This window comes from Rhinolophus sinicus, linkage group LG07, assembly GCF_036562045.2.
Source record: "Rhinolophus sinicus isolate RSC01 linkage group LG07, ASM3656204v1, whole genome shotgun sequence".
NCBI lineage: Eukaryota > Metazoa > Chordata > Mammalia > Chiroptera > Rhinolophidae > Rhinolophus > Rhinolophus sinicus.
This window is the reverse complement of record NC_133757.1, coordinates 56,017,606-56,037,212: the sequence shown is the minus strand read 5'-3', so window position 1 is coordinate 56,037,212 and position 19,607 is coordinate 56,017,606. Positions and strand designations below refer to the sequence as shown.

The following is a 19,607-nucleotide window of genomic DNA, read 5'->3' as shown; positions in this document are numbered from 1 at the left end:
GAGAGGTGAGAGTCATGTTCATCCCTTCCCAACAGAAAGAGAGAATACACATTCAGAATCCCTGGTTCCTCCCATCTTCTGGGCTCCTGCTCAGAGATGTCATGCCTTGATCTCCAAGGGCTTCGATAAAGGTCACTCCATATTTCAGCACATTCCCCAAGGGAATCAAAACTTGTGCCTTGAACTCAGCACACTGAATGAGCAAGGACATGACAGGCATGGGACATTTGGCCACTCTAGGCTCACCCAGGTGAGCCAGGAAAGCTGCTCTATAACCCTGGGAGATTGGCCAGTCTTTATGGGACAGAGCAGAATTAGCAGAGTCAAACATCCTCTACTCCCCTGATGATAACCATCCTTCAGGACCTCCTTCCTAGCCCCAGAAGAGGTGCACAGGTGGGCATTATCTGCCCCAGCGACCCAGACAGCCATCTTACCATGGAACCAGGGGGCAATGGACTTGGTGTTCCTCTCGAAGCCAGCTCGGCGAGGTAGCTGCTCCTCCTTAAACCAGCGGACTATGACTTCTCTGGAGACAGGACGCACGGGGCGCTCCCAAGTCCTGCTGAGAAGAGACGGAGTGTGGGAGAGTCAGGGAGGGAGGAGGAAGAGGAAAAGGAAGGGGTGGGAGGGGAAGATGGGGGAAGGGAGGGAGGGAGGGAGGCCACTGTGAGAATGAATAAGGATGGCGCCCACACTCGTGCCTGTGGAGAGGATTAAACGAGTCCAGGTACTCGGAGGCACTTTGCAGACTATAATGCACCAGCTGTTATTATTTCTCCCAGAAGAAAACTGTTATCACTTGCTTTGAAAAAGAGCCCACAGGTAGGAGTAGAAAAGAGAGTAGGAAGGGATATTTGAGGGAAAGAAAAGGTACATTTTCCCTCTAGAATGACCAGGGCATTGACATCAGTACCCAGGAAGCAGGACTGTAACGTAACTGCCCCACACCCCCACTAAAGAGAATTCTTTTTGTCCCTCGGTGTGGCCCCTCGGTGTGGTCCCTTCCCTGGCCTCCTAAGGAGACACAGGCCTTTGCCGGCTAGTTTCCTTCCGTACTTGGGTGAGGCAGAAATCAGGACAGCGACCAGAGAGAAATCAGAGAACCTCGATTTGCTCTGGGGGTGGCTGAGATTTGCCACCACAAAATCAAAAGGATAAGGACAGAGGAAAGAGAGAAAGGAGGGAGTGGAACACTGCACTGGTTGACCTTTGATGGATTTGATGGGGGAGCTGGTGACGGATTGAACATACTGAGAATGAGATGGGTACAGGCGCTTGAATGGGTAATGAATTAGAGATTTTTTGATATTTTCTCACAAGGAAGCCAAGATTTTGATTGTTTTTGTGTTTGAACTGTGGTTCTTGAATGCATACAGAGACTGGGCCACATAAGACCCCTGTTATATTGGAGCTACAATAACATGAAACACAGTTAGAGTTCAACAGCACATGACATATAACAAGGACGCACCCACCATTTGTTGAATTAATATGCAGCAAGATCACGTTGCATTAATTTAGGGCATGAAGGTACAGCATGTGGAGTGCAGGCCTTTGGCCCAGCTTCAATAACCACAGCCTTTTCACCTTTCCATCTGAGTGACAGAAACCTAGTACATTCTTAATTTGCTACTGCATCTACCTAATAGTAATGGCATTTAGAATTCACCACTGTTGTTGTCATCATTTTTCATAAAGCAATGTCAGCTGGCCCCTCATGTTGTCTCCGTATTTGCCTTGCACCAACACTGAGAGGTAGAGCTCAGCACTTGCTTGCAAACCCCGGCATTAGTGCATATTTTGACTTGCCCTAAAATGAACCCATGTACACATACACAGAGACACACAGTAGTGAACTGTGGGTTTTAGAAAAGATGTCAAGGTTCCATTGCATGGCTCGAAGCCATCAGTTGTGGAGTTGGCTCTCTAAATGCCTTCTTTCCCACCGCTGCTCCCTGGGCTCTTCTTCACCCCCCACAACTGGCTTTGCTCCTCCCGTACCCACCCTTTGTGGTCCCCCCATCTCAGCAACCTCAGGTGTCTTTCTTCTTTATTAAGCAGCACACAGTATCCCTGCCCCAGCCTCTTCCTTCACACTTACATTGCCCAGTAAAAAAACCGCTCAGGGGGAAAAACCTCTTCTGGTTTCTAGGACCCCTTTTCCTTACAAGGCAAGAGAAGGTTATAAATAACAGCAAGAAAAATTTGTTCACTCTTGTCCCTCTATTTCTAAGCAGGGAATCTGGTTCATCAGAATGTAAATGCTAGGATGGTGCTCCAAGAAGCAACCTGGCCAGAAGCCTCCATCCTGCACCTGGAACATTCTGCCAGCCACAATGTGCGTCTGCCTCCCAGCACAGCCAGATGAGGGTGGGATGGCCAGTGCTGGTGCCACAGAACTGAGAGCAATGAGGCCATGGGGACCTGAGTCCCATGGGGCAGCCACAGGAGGGAGGCTGAAGCACGGCCTTTCCGGTGCCTGGGTCTGCTGCTCCATCTGCATGGCCCCTGGTCACATGATGGCTCACTGTGGCTGTCACTGCTCCCCAACTGACAACTACCCACAGCCAGTCTGGAGCCAGGCTGAACCACAATCCATGCAGCTCCATCACATGGGCCTGAAGGACAAATTATCTGTTTCCTTTAAAATGACAAATTATCGTCTTCATGGGAAAATGCCAAGAAGGCTTTTCTAACTACTCATATGTCTCCAAATCCAGGAAACATTAAAAAAAAAAAAGTCTGACCTCATAAAAATCAAGAATTTCTGCATGACATAAAATTCATTGCAAAAGACAAACAGGAAAAGCAAAAGGTGTTTATCACAAACAAAAGGATCCTCTTCTCTAATACTTAAGGAGTTCCTAGAAATATGAGGTGTAATCAACCAATATGGTAAATGTTTAAATAAAAAAAAATTATTACAGTAAAAGACACATTGCCATTAATTCCCTTCAAAATACTCCCCCTCGCTTCAAACACACTTTCTGAAGCAATCCTGGAAGTCCTCTTTCGTGAGTGTCTCGTTTCGCTGTTGCTGCCATGGCTGCCACGATGTCCTGAATCATTTTGACTTTTGGGAAGAGCCAGAAGTCACACGGTGCCAGATCCAGTGAATAAGGTGGATGAGGACACACCATAATGTGTTTATTTGACAGAAATTGCCATATACCAGAAGCGATGTGTGATATAGAGCACGGTCATGATGGAGGATGATTACGTCACACTTTAAAACACACCTTCTCTCAACCGTAGCTCACACCATACTGACTGCACCAAAAGAGTTGTAACTTGTCACACACTGTTACTAAGGTTCGATGTGCCACTTCCTGTATTGAAGATCCCTGCCTTTGCTCGGTTGGCACTTGGCAGCAGCATTCATCATATTTTGTGATCACAACGGAAAGGCACCATGTCACACATCACTTCTGGTACGGCAATTTCTGTCAAATGAAAACATTACAGTGTGTCCTCATCTACCTTATTCACCATGCGACTTCTGGCTCTTCCCCAAAGTCAAAATGACCATGAAAGGAAAATGTTTTGAATCAATTCAGGACATCAAGGCAGCCATGACAGTGCAACTAAAGACACTCACAAAAGAGAACTTCCAGAACTGCTTCAGAAAGTGGCAAGAATGATGGGATAAGTGTGTTCAAAGCAAGGGGGAGTATTTCAAGTGGGATTAACGGCAATATGTCTATTACTATAATAATTTTTTATTTAAATATTTACCATATATTTTTATCAGACCTAATAGATAAAGAAAAGACTGTAACACAATGAAAACAGGTAGAGGAATGGACAGGTACGGAAATACCAATGTTCCTTAAACATATACAAAATACTAAATCTTATTTATAAATAGAAGTGCAAATTTAAACTTTCACTGAGATATTACTTCTTAGACAAAACTAAAGTTTGACTACATGCTGTTGACACAGCTAAAGGATAAGAGTGTTCATTGGTGCCACCCTTGTGAAGAGCAAGTTGTGATAACTATCATTACTGTGAATACACACAGCCCGTAACCCAATGATGCCACTTTTGGGAATCTCTCTTGTAGGTATTAGTTGTATGCATATAAAATTAATGACTACAATGTTATTATTCATTAAGGGCATTGCTGGTAATAACCAAAGATTTCAAACAACACCTTTGTCCATTAATAGAATTTTTGATAAATTATAGCACATCCTTGCAGTGGAATACTATGCAGCTATAAAAAACTAAATTTAAATAAACAAATAGTTAAGAATTGATATGAAAAGATTTCCAAAATATAGTTAAATGGGGGGGGGAAGATGCAGAACCCTATGTAGAATATGCAACCTATGCAAAAAAAAAAAGGCAGGGAAGATATGACTTTTTATGTTGGCAATTGCAAAAAGGAACTGGAAGGATACATAAACTAAGAACAGTAGTTCCGCTGGGGGAAGAGAGAACTGAGCAGATGGAGGGTAAGGATGGGAGTCAGTCTTTTCTCCTTTCTGGTTTTTTAAACTTTGTGGTTTCTGAATCACATAAATGACAAGGAAGGAAAAAAGGAAAGAAGGGAAGAAAGGAAAAAATTCATACATGGTCAGCTCTTCCCTAGACTGCAGGGAGAAGAAGAAGGGAGTTATGAATAATCCTAAATCCCAATCAAAGCAAAACTCAGCCTACCATCGTCCGTGGCGAATGGACTCTTCTGCAGATTAACTGTAATTAGGAGAACCAGCAGGCACTCACCATCCAGCCTCTGAGCCCTCACTGGGCACAGTAGTTGCTCAGCACTGATGGGGTCACAAATCTTGGGCTGGCCTAAGGTAGGCACAGGCGGAAGGTGGAGAGGCTGCAGGTAATCTCTTTACCCTTGATCGTGGCAATCACGGGCAGTCACCTAAGTGCCCTTGTTAAACCCCTCCAGTGATGCCAATGTGTGTGACCCTCCTGCATTCCACTACGCTCACCTGCAAACCTGCTATGAGAACCCAGGATGGACCAGCACTGCCTATGGCTGGTTACAAAAAGCAGTCAGCCCTGGTTTCCAGGCCACTGGACCATACTTAACCCATTTGAGTTAAACTTTACAAATTTTTATGTTACAAGTTTTTAACCTGGGATCTGTGGATCTTTAAGAGCTTGAAATTAGATGAAAATATTGTTGGGTATTTATATATGCACATTTTGGAAAGAAGAGGGTACAGAGCTTTCTTTAGATTCTCGAAGGGATCCTAGACCCGGAAAAGGTTAAGACTCCCAGAACTCCAGAGTTATTAGAAATCCCTAACCCCCTCCTCCTGCTCCTCTACACAGACTGGGACATTGAGGCCCACAGAGGGTAAATGATTAGGCCCAGATTTCACAGATTTCATAGCAAGTTGGAGGCAGACCCAGAACTGGACCCCAGGTGTCCTCGGCCCCTATCCAAGGCCCTGCCCCCCAGCCACACCTCCCGATATGGAGCCCCCGCCCCATACACACAAACACACACACACACACACACACACACACACACACACACACACACGACCTACCTGACAGGCACCCCGTGGAGTGGCGGCGGCTCTGGCCCTGGGAGGTGGTGGTAGAGTCTGGCTTCCTGCTCGTGGCTCTGTCCAAGCTCTTGGAACATGGAGCTGAGGCCAGCGACGGTGCCCTTCTGGATGGGGCGGAGCAAAAGGCGCAGGTACTCGTGCCGGGCGTGCTGGGCTCGGCGGCTTCTCTCCTCATCAGCCGCCTTGGACCGACGCACTGGAAAAGGATAGAGAGCACGTTCGCCCAGACCCACAGCCAAGGCCGTACACTGAGCAAGCCAGGACGGGGCCAGGAGCCCCAGGCCTCATCCAGAGTCCCAGGATTCAGCCGGATTCAGCCGGATTCACCCACGTGGGCCAGGAATGGCAGGGCAGGCCCGCCCTAGCCGACCGCTTTGAGCTAGCCTGTCCCCGTGGGGGTAATAACAGTCATGACAGTTTAGGGTGGTCAGGCTATTCCTGTGTTCCTGTCCAGAATGAGCAATCGACCTTTCGATGGAAATCGACATCTCCACGTGTATTTCTTTCTGGGCAGACCCTGCTTAGGAGCAGCTTCTCGACCTCTGTGTCCACATGCCCCGCCTCTCCAAATACCACCACCACCACCACACTGACTGCAGGCTTTCTCTGTGCCCAGCCAGTGCTGCATGCAGTGTCTCATGACAGACACTCACCCACACACCCAGAGAGGAGGGCACATCACTATTTCTACACTATTTGAGCTAATAAGGGGCAGAGCCAGGACCGGAACCCAGGTGTGTCTGGTTCTAAAACCCATGCAGCACTTCCTACCACATGGACCCCACCTCTCAAGCTGCCTTCATTTTCAACCCAGGTGTATTTGATACCAGAGCCCATGCTATTTCCTACACACAAAAAACCAAAAACAAAGCATTTAAAACAATCCAGTCCAACCTCCTAATGTTACTCATGGGAAGCTATGGCCCAAGGAAGGGCTGTGACTCGCCCAGCAGGGTCGGTGGCCAAGCTGGGCCAGGAGCCATCTTTTCTGCTCCTGGGATGAGTTGCTGGAAACACTGGTGTTCCCGTTTGGATTCCATTCTCTTTGGTTTCCTGCAGCCTTGACGGTAGGTGAGTGTTGGGGAAGGGGCAGAAGATCCTTTGATAGCTCTGTCACTCCACAGGTTACAAAACCCCAAGACGCCCTTTCCCAGCCTCCCAGCTTTCTGTGTTCCTCAAGGTGGGGTCCTGGCCCAGCCAAGCGGCCTTCCAAAGACTTCTGTGTGTTGTTGCTTCAAAACACCAAAGGGCATCCTGGAACTGGGAAAATGCCGAGAAGCAACAACACCTGTTGGAGGCAAGGTCTAAAATTAAAACCAGTTATTTTGTCATCTGATCACATCTTGTCAGGCCCCCCTCTGCCTCTAAAATCTGATCCTTTTGTAGAGAACTCGTGGAAGCTGGCCATGTTCTTGCAATCGTGCACAACTCGTGAGCCCTCGCCCAAGCAGGGCACCTTCCCCTACTGGAGTAAAATCTTACCCAGAAGCTATTTCTACTCCCACTCCATTCAGTCCATGTGCAGCAAGCACCTACAACCTACCGATGTCAGAGAACTATGTTCTGTTAGTATTTGGAGAATACTAACAATAGCCCTGGTCCTGAAAGAAAGCACTTCTGATCCCATATTACTGAAGACCCCTTCCCAAAACATGACATCCCCCAGACCTGAGGAAGGCAGCATGAAGTCTACCCCTCACATGGTAATTACAGAAGTGGGGGGTCACGTGCAGAGGCGCCAGTGCCTGCCTCTGGTCTAGTCATTGCTGTATTCCAGTGCCTAGAATACATTTGCACCAATCAGCAGGTGATACATATTCTTGCACGACTGTGCCCGATTAAATATTTAACCTGTGCCAGAGCTATAGAGACAACAAAAACCAGACCCTTCCCTCTAGGCACTCAGAACCTAGCTGGGAAAATAAGACAAATATCTCTCACACAGTGAAAACAGGTGTGGATAAAGTATGGTCAGAGTTTAATGGCTTCAGCACTCACGTACAGACAGAGAGCCAGAGCCATCCCAGGAGAGGCAGCACCTGGCTGGGTCTGGGAAGGTCAATAGGAGTTTTCCAGAGAAAGAAGAGGGAGGAAACGTTATCTAGGGAGAAAACCTAGGTTTCGGTGCCCAGTCGGCTCATCTGTAAGTTCCAGATGCTAAGACACCTCGATGCCTGCCACGCATGTGGACAGAGGCTCAAACAAGGCAAATGGCCCAGTATAGACTCTGCAGTCACGGGGCTGCAAACTAAACATAGAAACTGGTGCCCTACAAGGGAGTGACCTTGGAGAGTTTACAGCTGCTGAGAGATAGCAACACTCAGTGACAGGCAGACAGTTTGCAGAAGGAAGTCACATGCGGACTAGGAAGACAGGTTCTTTGGACTCAGCAAGGTGAGGCCCTGAGCCATTGGTCACACGAAAACTAAACCTAGCCTCCTAGCCCAGCTCTAACCCTGCCGTGTTCTTCCTCAGAAGCTGTCAGTGACTCCTCCTGCACCCAGGATAAGAAGGTCCTGCTCACCCCACTTTCTTTCCCAGCCCAGTGGGCTTCTGAGCTCCTCCAACACTCTGGCTTTGGCCCCAGGAACCCTCCTCCCCTTCTGTGAACTCTCCTCTGTTCAGCTGTGTTCACCAGTTCCGACCAACCGTGATGACCAGGCAGCCGGACCTGCTCAGAAATGCCAGGGGGCAGCACTGAGGGCACAGGGATGAGGATGCTGCCAAGGCTGCAAGCAGGACGTGGGGTCTGTGCCCGGGCATCAGCAAAGCCAACCCTGCTGCCCAGCCTGGGTGATGGAAAAGGGACCAACCTGGAGTCAGAAGGGACAAGAGCAGCTCCATGACAGCTTTCTTTTTTCTTTTGTTTCCTCCCCAGGCATTACTTTTTGTTTGTTTGTTTGAGATATAATTGAGATATAATTATATGTCAATTATAATTGAGATATAATTGACATATTGTGTAAGTTTAAGGAGTACAATGTGTTGGTCTCATACAATTACGTGTTGTAAATGATTACCACCATACCATTAGCTAACATCTTCATCACATCCCATAATTATCATTTCATTTTTGTGGTCAGAATATTTAAGATCTAGTCTCTTAGCAACTTTTTGCTACAATATTGTTGACTGTAATCACTATGCTGTGTATTAGATCTCCGGGATTTATTCCTGCAAGTTTTAACTGTAAGCTTTTTACCCTTTGATTAAACCTCCCCATTCTCCATCCCACCACAGTCCCTGGTAACCACCATTCTAGTCTCTATTTCTATGAGTGTGGCTTTTTTAGATTCCATATATAAGTGAGAACGTACAGTATTTGTTTTTCTCTGTCTGACTTATCTCACTTAGCATAACGACCTCAAAGTCCATTCATGTTGTCGCAAATGGCAGGATGTCCTTCTCGTGGCTGAATAATACTCCTCTGTGTGTGTGTGTGTGTGTGTGTGTGTGTGTGTGTGTCACATATTCTTTACTTAATTCATCCAGTGATGGACACTTAGGTTGCTTGCATATTTTGACTATTTGGAATAATGCTGCAATAAACACATGAGTGCAGATATCTTTTCAGTATCCTTTTTTCGTTTCCTTTGAATATATACCCAGAAGGACTGCTGAATCATGTGGTAGTTCTATTTTTAATTTTTTGAGGAATCTCCACACTGTTTTCTATAGTAGCTTATCCAGTATACAATGCCACCAACAGTGCACAATGCTTACCTTTTCTCCTCATCCTCACCAACACCCCACAACTTTCCTAAGAAAGTCCCTGAATGTCTCTAGGCCTCAGTTTCCACCTCTGTCAAAATGACAATGACATGAATGCCTGCCTCACTGAGTTACTATGAAGATTAAATGAAATATAAAAACACTAGAGGGGTTGGCCCGGTGGCTCAGGTGGTTGGAGCTCCATGCTCCTAACGCCAAAGGCTGCTGGTTCAATTCCCACATCAGCCAATGGGCTCTCAACCACAAGGTTTCCAGTTTGACTCTTCAACTCCTGCAAGGGATGGTGGGCTCCGCCCCCTGCAACCAACAAAGGCAACTGGACCTGGAGCTGAACTATGCCCTACACAATTACTATTGAAAGGTAACAACTTGACTTGGAAAAAATCCTGGAAGTACACACTGTTCCCCAATAAAGTCCTGTTCCCCTTCCCCAATAAAATCTTTAAAAATAGTAATAATAGATAAATAAAAATAAAAACACTAGAAATTATGACATACTTTGGAAAAGCAATGTCTTATTAAATCAGGCATCTGATCCTGACCCTTTCTTCAAATTTCCCGAAGTTCCCAAAGCCCGAATCTGAAGCCAGGCTGCCTGGGTTCAGATCCCAATCCAATTATCAGCTGTGTGACACTGAACAAGTTCTTTAATCACCCTGGGTGTCCATTTCCTCATAAGTAAATTGGAGATAATAATAGTCACTACCTCATAAAATTGTTATGAAGATTAAGAAAGCTAATAACAAAAACCACTTAGAACCACGAAACACCATGTTAAGTGTTAGTTAAAATTTTAATTTTCACTAGCCTTGGTATTGCCAGGTCCAAAGGGGAGCCGTGAACAGTTCTTAGTCAGTCCAGGAGGGGGCACCCTTGTTGGCCCATCACTTGGAATCTGCCTTGGATCAATTTATGAGCAGCTTCTCCTAAACGACACTCAAAATCTTAAAAGTTTGCTTTAGTTCTTTCTCAGAATCAGGGATGGATTTGGACTTCATCCCATGAATCTTCCATGAGAAACCCTCTGCCAGAATTCATGGAGTTTTGCTTTGTTTTGTTTTTTATTTCACCCAGTAAAAAGAACCAAAACGAACATTAAGAGCCATACTGGAAGCAGCCACAAGCAGCTTTTGCCCTGAACCAGCAAGTACTGGACGGTCCTTACACCCCAGGGGACCAACTGCAAAGGTGAGGGCTCAGACTGACTCACCTCTGCTTCCTCCCACAGCCCACACTCTGGCCCAAGACAATTCCCCACAGTCCTACCCAGCAGGCACTGCGAGGGCCTGCACCGCAAGCGACCAAAGGAGGATGGCAGGCACTCCCACTTCTGAGGCAGTTTCCGGGGTATCCTTTCTTCATATCTTAACAGGAGAATAAGCCTCACCTCACAGAAATACTCTAACGACGACTGAGAGAGCATGAAAACACTGAGGACTTCAGAAGAAAGGCTGAATTTAGATATTGAAAAAAATGGACCAAACACAATGAGATACCACTTCATATCCATTAGGATGGCTATTATTTTAAAAATGCATTTAATTAAAAAAAAAAAAAAACAGAATAACAAGTGTTGGCAAAGGTGTGGAGAAATTGGAACCCTTTTGCAACATTGGTGGGGAATGTAAAATGGTGCAGCTGCTGTGGAAAACAGCATAGCAGTTCCATAAAAAAATTAAACATACAATTACCATAGGACTCAGCAATTCAATTCCTAGATATATATGAGGTGTGATCAAAAGATACAGCGAATGTTTAAATAAAAAATTTTTATTACAGTTAAAGATATATCCCCCTCAAAATACTCTCCCTCACTTCAAAGACACTTATCCCATCATTCTTGCCACTTTCTGAAGCAGTTTTGGAAGTCCTCTTTCGTGTCTTTACATCACCCTCCATCATGACAACACTGTGTCACACATCGCTTCTGGTACAGCAATTTCTGTCAAATAAAAACATTATGCTGTGTCCTCATCCACCTTATTCACCAGATCTGGCACCATGCGACTTCTGGTGCTTCCCCAAAGTCAAAATAACCATGAAAGGTAAACGTTTTGAATCAATTCAGGATATCAACACAGCCACAACAGCACAACTAAAGACACTTACAAAAGAGGACTTCCAGAACTGCTTCAGAAAGTGGCAAGTACACTGGGATAAGGGTGTTCAAAGCGAGGGGGAGTATTTTGAGGGGGATTAATGGGAATGTGTCTTTTACTGTAATAATTTTTTTAATTAAACATCCACTATAGTTTTTCATCATACCTCATACACAAAAGAACTGAAAGCAATAATTTGAACAAATATTTGTATACCCATGTTCATAGCCACATTATTCACAAGAGCCAAAATGTGGAAACAACCAAAGTATCCATCAGATAAACAAAATATGGTATGAACATACAGTGGAATATTATTCAACCTTAAAAGGAAGGAAGTTCTGGCACATGCCACAACATGAACGAACCCTGAGAGCATTATGCTGAGTGCAATAAGCCAGTCACTAAAGGAGTTGGGAGGCAGGGTGAAGCTGAGCATTCTGGTTGGCTTGGCTCCTAATTCTCTGTCTAGCCTAGGACAAGTTTTCATCTCTCTGGGTCTTAGTTTTCCATCCACGGAAAATAGAAACACTACCATCCTTTGTCTAAGGGCTGCCAAAACTACCAGACTGTTCTGGAATCATGTCCTTATCTGTACTCAAGGCTCCCGCCCAGTTCTCTAACACTGAACGGATGACAGGAGTTGGTTTTCCTCTTGGCAGAATCTCTGTGAGCATTTACATAGCTCCAGAAATATAGCCAGGCTCATCATTGCAAGAGGCAGGGTTTTTAACAGTTTAAGTAACACACTCGGCAAAGGTGTGCACATTTATTCAGCACAGGTGTGTTTAGTGGCTACTTTGTGCCAGCTCTGTGCCATGCAGGACAAAGCTGTGCATTGCACAACTGCAGGGGGCGTAGTCACAGCAGGGTCATCATACACTTGTCCAGAGGTAATCACACGATCATCATATATTTGCACAGATGTAACAATTTTCTGGCAGACGGCAGTGCAGGTCTTGAGGAATGAGTACCTTTTTCTAATTTTCACAAGGGCACCATATCAGCTGGCTACCAGGCTGGTGCTAGGGGATGTGGACACAGCAATGAGCAAGACACATTCCCTGCCCTCAGAGAACTTACTGTCTAGTAAGGGGAAAATTCCAACAAATGGTGAATGGAGCTGTGGTTGGGTGTGCATGGGGTGCTATGGGGCCCCAGAGAAGGGGCACCTGATCAGGCAGAGAAATCCTCTGGAGAAGGATCTCTAAGCTGATGCCTGGTGGACACACAGGATTCAACCAAGAGAGCTTGAGCACAGAGTATTCTAGGCTCAGGGATAGAGGCCAAGAAGCAAGCAGTAGCTCAGGTGTCCCTCTTAGAATAGGTCAGTGTGGCTGGAGGGAAGCTTTCAGAGGGAGGGGCAAGAGGTGAAGTGTAGAAACAAAAAGGGCAATTTAGGAGACCAATAGACACTGGCTAATGAATGTGAATGCTTTACCAAATGGTGATTGGTAGCCACTGAAAGGTTTTAAGCTGGAGAGCGGGATGCTGTTGAGACTTTTCAAAGACTGATTTGGCTCCTGTGTTGGGAATGAATCTGACAGGAACAAGCATGAAGGCTCGGAAAAGAGAAATCTAGGCAAAGAGCAATGGGAGTCAAAGTTAAGATAGCACCAGGGGAATGGAGTAGAGGGGTGTAAATGCAAAAAATATTAAGGAGGCTGAATCTTTATAACTTGGTAGTTTGGGGTTGATAGTGAGCAAAAAGGAAGAGATCAGAATGACAGCTAAGTGTCTGCCTTTAACAACCAGTTGAAACGCAGGTTGGGAGGAACAGGAAAAGAAGGATTGAGTTTGGACGTGTTGAGGTAGAGGTGTCCTTGAGGTGCCGGGAGGAAAGGTCCAGTGGGGACAAGGTCCTGGAAGAGCATTCATTGCTGCTTTTCATGACAGCGGGGAACGTACTCACATCCCCTGGCCCTCCCCCTGCCTCTGCCCAGACAGAAAAGACTCAGTGCTTTACAGAACTCAGAGGATCCAATTACATCCTACAGAGAAACCAAATGCTTCAAAGCAGTATCAATTTGTAGTAACTCCTTGCATGAGTAGTATAATGTTTCCGAAAATTAGTGAATAATCCTATATACAGGAAAAAGCACCAATAAAGATTTAAATTGCATATAGGTTCCGATGTGTTTAAAGTCTGCTTCATTTCCTGCTCCATGTGACCTTGGGCAACTTGTAGCACCATAGCTACACTATTTCCTCATCTGTAAAATGGGAGCTCATAGGTGGCTTTGAGACATAAATAAGATCATACATAGAAGGGGCTTGGACAGTTCCTGGCACATGATAGAGATTCATTAAATATATCTGCTGTGAGATAAGCGGACCGGAACGCCACCTTTAGAAAGGGCCCCTCCCTGTCAAGGCACAAAGGAGTGGTGGCAGGGAAGAAGTGTCAGATGGGGCTGGGTAGAGTCAGAAGTTCTTGTCAGGGAATGGGAAAAATGAAACCTTTGTGAAAAGGGGAGGTTTCCTGGCCCCTGGAAAAGGGAAACAGACAGACTAGATATCGAAGGATGTGCACACAGGTCTCGGGTAGCTCAGCTTGCTGGAGCAGCCATCACCCGGGGAATGGCTGGGTTTGGCACCAAGATGGTGAGCCTGAGAGATGCACCTCAGGGAAAGCAAGTGAAGTGCACCCACACCTAAACGCAGGCCAAGGGCAGGGACTCCAAGGCTTCTGTAGTCCCGTCAGCCATCCTTGTCCTGCCAGCATTTCCTTATGGCTACAAACAGCGACCCCCTGTGGCCACAAGGAGCAACTTAGAACCAGAATGCTCCCCACGCCAGTGTGAACCTTGGAACGACTTCACTTTGGGACAACATAGGGCCCCCGCGGATTCTTGAGCAGTTCAAGAGGAGAGAGAACGCTGAGCAGGACATGAACTGGGCATGTGGCGACTCAGCCTGCCATTGTTCTGAGTTGTAAAACCAAAGATATGTGGCACCTGGAGTTTGAAGAGCAGTTCAGACAGGTTATGTCCAAGGAGAAACTGCACAATCTCCCAGCCCATCACTGGATAGAAAGCCCTTCTTTTGTGTTATCCTTTAGCTTTCTTTCCAGGCCCAAATTCTGCTCTGCCCTGCCCTGTCTCCAGACCACACCTCATCTCCACAGGCCCCTTCAGGGTCTGTCCATCTCAAGCACACAGCATTTTAGAATCACTGATGTTAAACCCAGACTCCACAGCACACTCCTCTCTAAGGAAGGAAGACAATGGAACCCACATAACTGGGCTCCATACTGGGCCTGAGCACACATTTTTTTCATTCAGCTCTGACAACTGCCCGGCAAGGGGTGAGACAACTACCTCTCCGATTATGAGTGAGGAGCCACAATCAGAATCACACAATTCAAGGAGGGAAGGAAGGGGTTTACAATAATACCATTCTAGTTTTTGTAAATAATATCACTGACCAAGTCAGGCTGGCTCATCTCTAAATCCCTGGGCAACTAGATGTTACCTAACTTCACACTCTGACAGGTTTACAGTTGAGAAATAATTAAATGAATTTAATTAAATGCCTAATATAGTCAGAGTTTCTCAGAAGCCAGAGCATGCTCTGCTGTTTGAACTGAAAAACTAAGTCTGTATTCAAGTGATACTAAAGGGAACAATTCCTTTTCTTCTAACTTGGAGGATTTAATTTAGGTGTTTTATCAAAAACTGCTGCTCTCAGTAGATTAATGGCCTACTATATCTTTCATATTAAATGAATTGAGTGCAGAATGGCTTTGCTGGGTTTGAATGACAGGCTCCAGAGTTTAGCTCCTCATTCTTTAAGAAAGCATAAAATGAGGAACCAAAATCATGAGGCCTGAATTATCATATCTTTTCTCTGTGTTTTGGAGGTTTTTCCATTTTCTCTTGCCACACAGTACATTAATTAGCAATCAGGCAGCACTCGGGCCAAATGATTTCCATTCTCCTTCCCTAACAAAACACCAGCCCAGCCCATAACTTTCCATCTCATCGTGTATCTACGAAAAGAGAAACACTTCACGCATGATAGCTCTTCACAACATAGAAAGAACCTTGCTTCTTCTCTCGTTTTACCTTTCCAACAAGCCTCAACTCAACATGACCACCCCCATTTTACAAATGAAGAAACTAAGCAAGAACTTGCTCCTGGTCACACTAGTAAGTGGCAGAGCTAGGACAGGACCCCAAGTCAGGCTTCCTTCCCCTCCACTGTAGTAGTCTCACGTGACTTCACTTTGTAATTGGTCACTAGTTCTTTTAGTATAAACCTACACCCTACCTTCTTTTTTTTACTATCTCTTATTCCATTCTGAATTTAAATGAATGAATCCTTCCTCAGCTCCTGCTGCCATATCTTTCTAGCCTCATTTTCATTGTTCACATGAATCTCAGGCTGCAGCCACATCAAAACACATACCATGTACTATGCACACAAAGACTTTGTTTTTGCTTAGTGCTGTTCCCTCTGCTATAATGCCCTTCCCCACCTTTTTTACCTCCCCACTTTTCCCAAACCAAATGTCATTTCCTCCACAGGGCCTTTGGAAATGCTCTCCCCTTCTTGTATAGAAAAAGATAACCATGCAGGTGGAAACAAAAAGAGAGCAGCAGTCGCTAAACTTATTTCAGACAAAACATACATGACGCCAAAAACAGTAATAAGGGAAAAGAAGGCCATTATATAATGATAAAGGGGTCAATTCATTAAGAAGATATAACAATCATACACATAAATATATATGCTCCCAACATTGAAGCAACTAAAGACATAAATATTAACAGATCTGAAGGGAGAAATAACCAGCAGTACAATAATAGCAGGAGATGTCACTACTCTACTTTCAATAATGGATAAATCATCCAGTCAGAAAATCAACAAGGAAACATTGGATATGACTTCACTTAAAATCAAATGCACCTACAAAACATTCCATTCAGCAGCTGCAGAATACACATTCTTCTCAAACCCACATGGAATATTCTCCAGTATAGATCAGAGGTTAGGTCACAAAATAAGCCTCAAAATTTTTAAGAAGATTGAAATCATATGAAATATCTTTTCTGACCACAATGGTGTGAAACTAGAAATCAATAACAGGAAGAATATTAAATAATTCAAAAATATGTAGAAGTTACAAAGCAATTTCCTGTGCAACAACATAGATGAACCTAGAGAGTACTATCCTAAGTGAAATAAGTCAGACTAAGAAAGACAAATGCTATATGATCATACTTATATTTGGAATCTAAAAAACAAAGTAAACAAACAAAACAGAAACAGAAACAAACTCATGGATACAGAAAATAAACTTATGACTGCCAGATGGGAGGTACTTGAAGGACTGGGTGAAAAAGGTGAAGGGATTAAGAAATACAAATTGGTTACCAGATGGTAAGTGGGTGGAGGGTGGGAGATGAGAGTAAGGGGGATCAAATATATGGTGATGGAAGGAGAACTGACTCTGGGTGGTGAACACACAATGGGATTTATAGATGATGTAATACAGAATTGCACACCTGAAAACTATGTAATTTTACTAACAATTGTCACCCCAATAAATTTAAAAAAAACCAAACACCCAAAAAAAAAAAAAGAAATACAAATTGGTAGTTACAAAACAGTCATGGGATGTGAAGTACAGCATAGGGAAAATGGTCAATAATATGGTAATAAATGTGTATAGTGTCAGGTGGGCACTAGACTAGTCAGGGAGAGAACTTATTAAATTATGTAAATGTCTAACCACTATGTTGTACACTTGAAACTAATATAAAATAATATTGAATGTCAACTGTCACTGAAAAATAAAAAATTAAATTAAATCATTAATTTTTTTAAAACCTCCTGAACACCAAATGAGTCAAAGAAGAAATCAAAAGGGAAATTAAAAAATACCTTGAGATAAATAAAAATGGAAACACAGTATACCAAAACATAGAATGCAGCAAAAGCAGTTCTAAGAAGGAAGCTTGTAGTATAATTCCTACATAAATAAAAAAGAAATATCTCAAATAACCTAACTTTAGCCCCTAAAGAACTAGAAGAAGAATAAATTAAGCTCAAAATTAGCAGAAGGAAGAAAATAATAAAGATCAGAGTAGAAATTAATGAAATAGATACTAGAAAAACAATAGAAAAGATCAACAAATCTAAAAGCTGGTGTTTTTGAAAAGATGAAAAAAATTGAAAAACTTTTAGTCAGACTAAGGAAAAAAGAGAGAAGACACAAATAAATAAAATCAGAAATGAAAGAGGAGAAATTACAACTAGTATCACAAGAACACTAAATATCATAAGAAACTACTATAACAATTCTTCACCAACAAATTAGGTAACCTAGAAGAAATGGATAAATTTCTAGAAACATACAACCTAAAAAGACTGAATCATGAAGAAGTAGAAAATCTGCACAGAATAATTACTAGTAAGGAAGTTGAATCAGTAACCAAAAATCTCCCAAGAAAGAAAAGTCCAAGACCATATGGCTTCACTAGTGAATTCTATTGAATATTTAAAAGTCCTTCTCAACTCTTCTGAAAAATTGAAGAGAGAACACTTCCAAACTCATTATAGGAGGCCAGCATTATTCTCATACCAAAGCCAGAGACAATACAAGAAAAAAAAATATTGTAAGCTAATATCCTTAATAAACATAGATTTAAAAAAATCTTCAACAAAATATTAGCAAACCAAAGTCAACAGTACATTAAAACAATTATACACCATAAACAAGTGGGATTTATTCCTGGGATGCAAGAATGGCTCAACAATCAATGTTTAGCAAATCAATCAATGTGATACACCACATTAAAACAAAATGAAGAATATAAATTATATTATCATCTCAATAGATGCCAAAAAAGCATTTAACAAATTCAACATCCTTTCATGATAAAAACTCTCAAACAAATCAGGTAAAGAAAAATGTATCTCAATATAATATATAATAAAAGCCATATATGACAAACCTACTGCTAACATACTCAACAGTGAAAGGGTGAAAGCTTTTTCTTGAAAATCAGGAGTAAGACAAGAATGCTCACTCTCTCCACTTTCATTCAAATAATACTGAAAGTCCTAGACAGGACAATTAGGAAAGGAAAAGAAATAACATACATCCAAATCAAATATTACACCAAAAAATTGTTAGAATGAACAAATGCAGTAAAGTTGCAGGATACAAAAACAACATCAAAAATCAGTTGTCTTCCTATGCACTACCAACAAACTGCCCAAAAAAATATTAAGGGTCGAGGAGATCCAAGACAGCAGAGTAGATAAACACTGTGCTTGCCTCATCTCATCAATACATCAAAATTACAACTAATTATAGAACAATCAACCTTGAGAACCATTTGAAGTCTAGCTGAACAGAAGCTTTATAACTAAGGATATAAATAAGAAGCCATGTCGAGACTGGTAGGAGGAACGGAGATGCAAAATGGGATAGGCTGGTCCCACACCCAAGTGTGGTGGTTGAAAATTGGGAAAGATATCTCAGCCACAGATATTCTCCATGAAGGAGCAAGGGACCCCAGACCCCCACACCAGGTTCCCAAGCCCAAAGTACTGGTGCTGGGAAGAGGAGCCCCCTCAACTTCTAGCTGTTGAAAGCAGTGGGGATTCCAACTGTCCAGGTGGGATGGAAGGCTACGGGAAATCCAGACATCCTTTTAAAGGGCCCGAGCAGGCACTCACCCTGGGCTCCAGTGGAGGGATGGTGACTCTAGATGCATTGGAGACACATGGGAAGAGACTGAGTTGTGTAACTTCAAAGCTAGGACTGGAGGGATAGTCCTCCTTTTCCCTGTATGGGGCTCTTCTCCTGTGCAGCCAATAGGTGGGCGCCATCTTTCCTATGTTGATTCTACCTCCGTGGGCCAAATCTGAATTTCATTGTCCTGGTGAGCTACACTGCTCCATCCTGCTGACTCACTGAGACCCTGCCTCACCCAACTTGCCCACCTCAGAAGGCTTAATCAGTGGCTGAATCTTACAGGAGCTGGCAGGTGGCAGCAGGCCTCAGAGTGTCCTGGCTTTTTGCAGGGCTACCCTAGACCTGGTACAGGGGTCAGCGATCCTCAGTTCACAGTGGGGCCTCTTCCACGCACCTCCAGGTACAGTGAGCAACTGTAGGCAGTGACCAACTGTAGATCGATTTGTAGCTCCTATGAGGTAGTCCCCAGCCAGCCACAGTCATTGGCTAACCTGGGCCTGCCCCATAGCCCTTCCCAAGAAG

The 19,607-nt window shown here is 43.9% G+C and overlaps 1 protein-coding gene across 2 annotated transcripts in view; it reads right to left on the bottom strand.

Annotated features, from left to right (window-relative positions):
* The window catches only part of SH2D4B (SH2 domain containing 4B), a 98,656-nt gene that overhangs the window by 30,740 nt on the left and 48,309 nt on the right, over positions 1-19,607 (bottom strand). The window contains exons 5-6 of one of the 2 annotated variants that reach the window (XM_074339693.1): positions 5,523-5,739; positions 438-565 (exon numbers count right to left, since the gene is read on the bottom strand). In XM_074339693.1, the coding sequence (XP_074195794.1) occupies positions 438-565; positions 5,523-5,739 (345 nt within the window). The remainder of the gene's footprint in view (positions 1-437; positions 566-5,522; positions 5,740-19,607) is intronic. The other variant, XM_074339694.1, reaches the window with a different exon arrangement.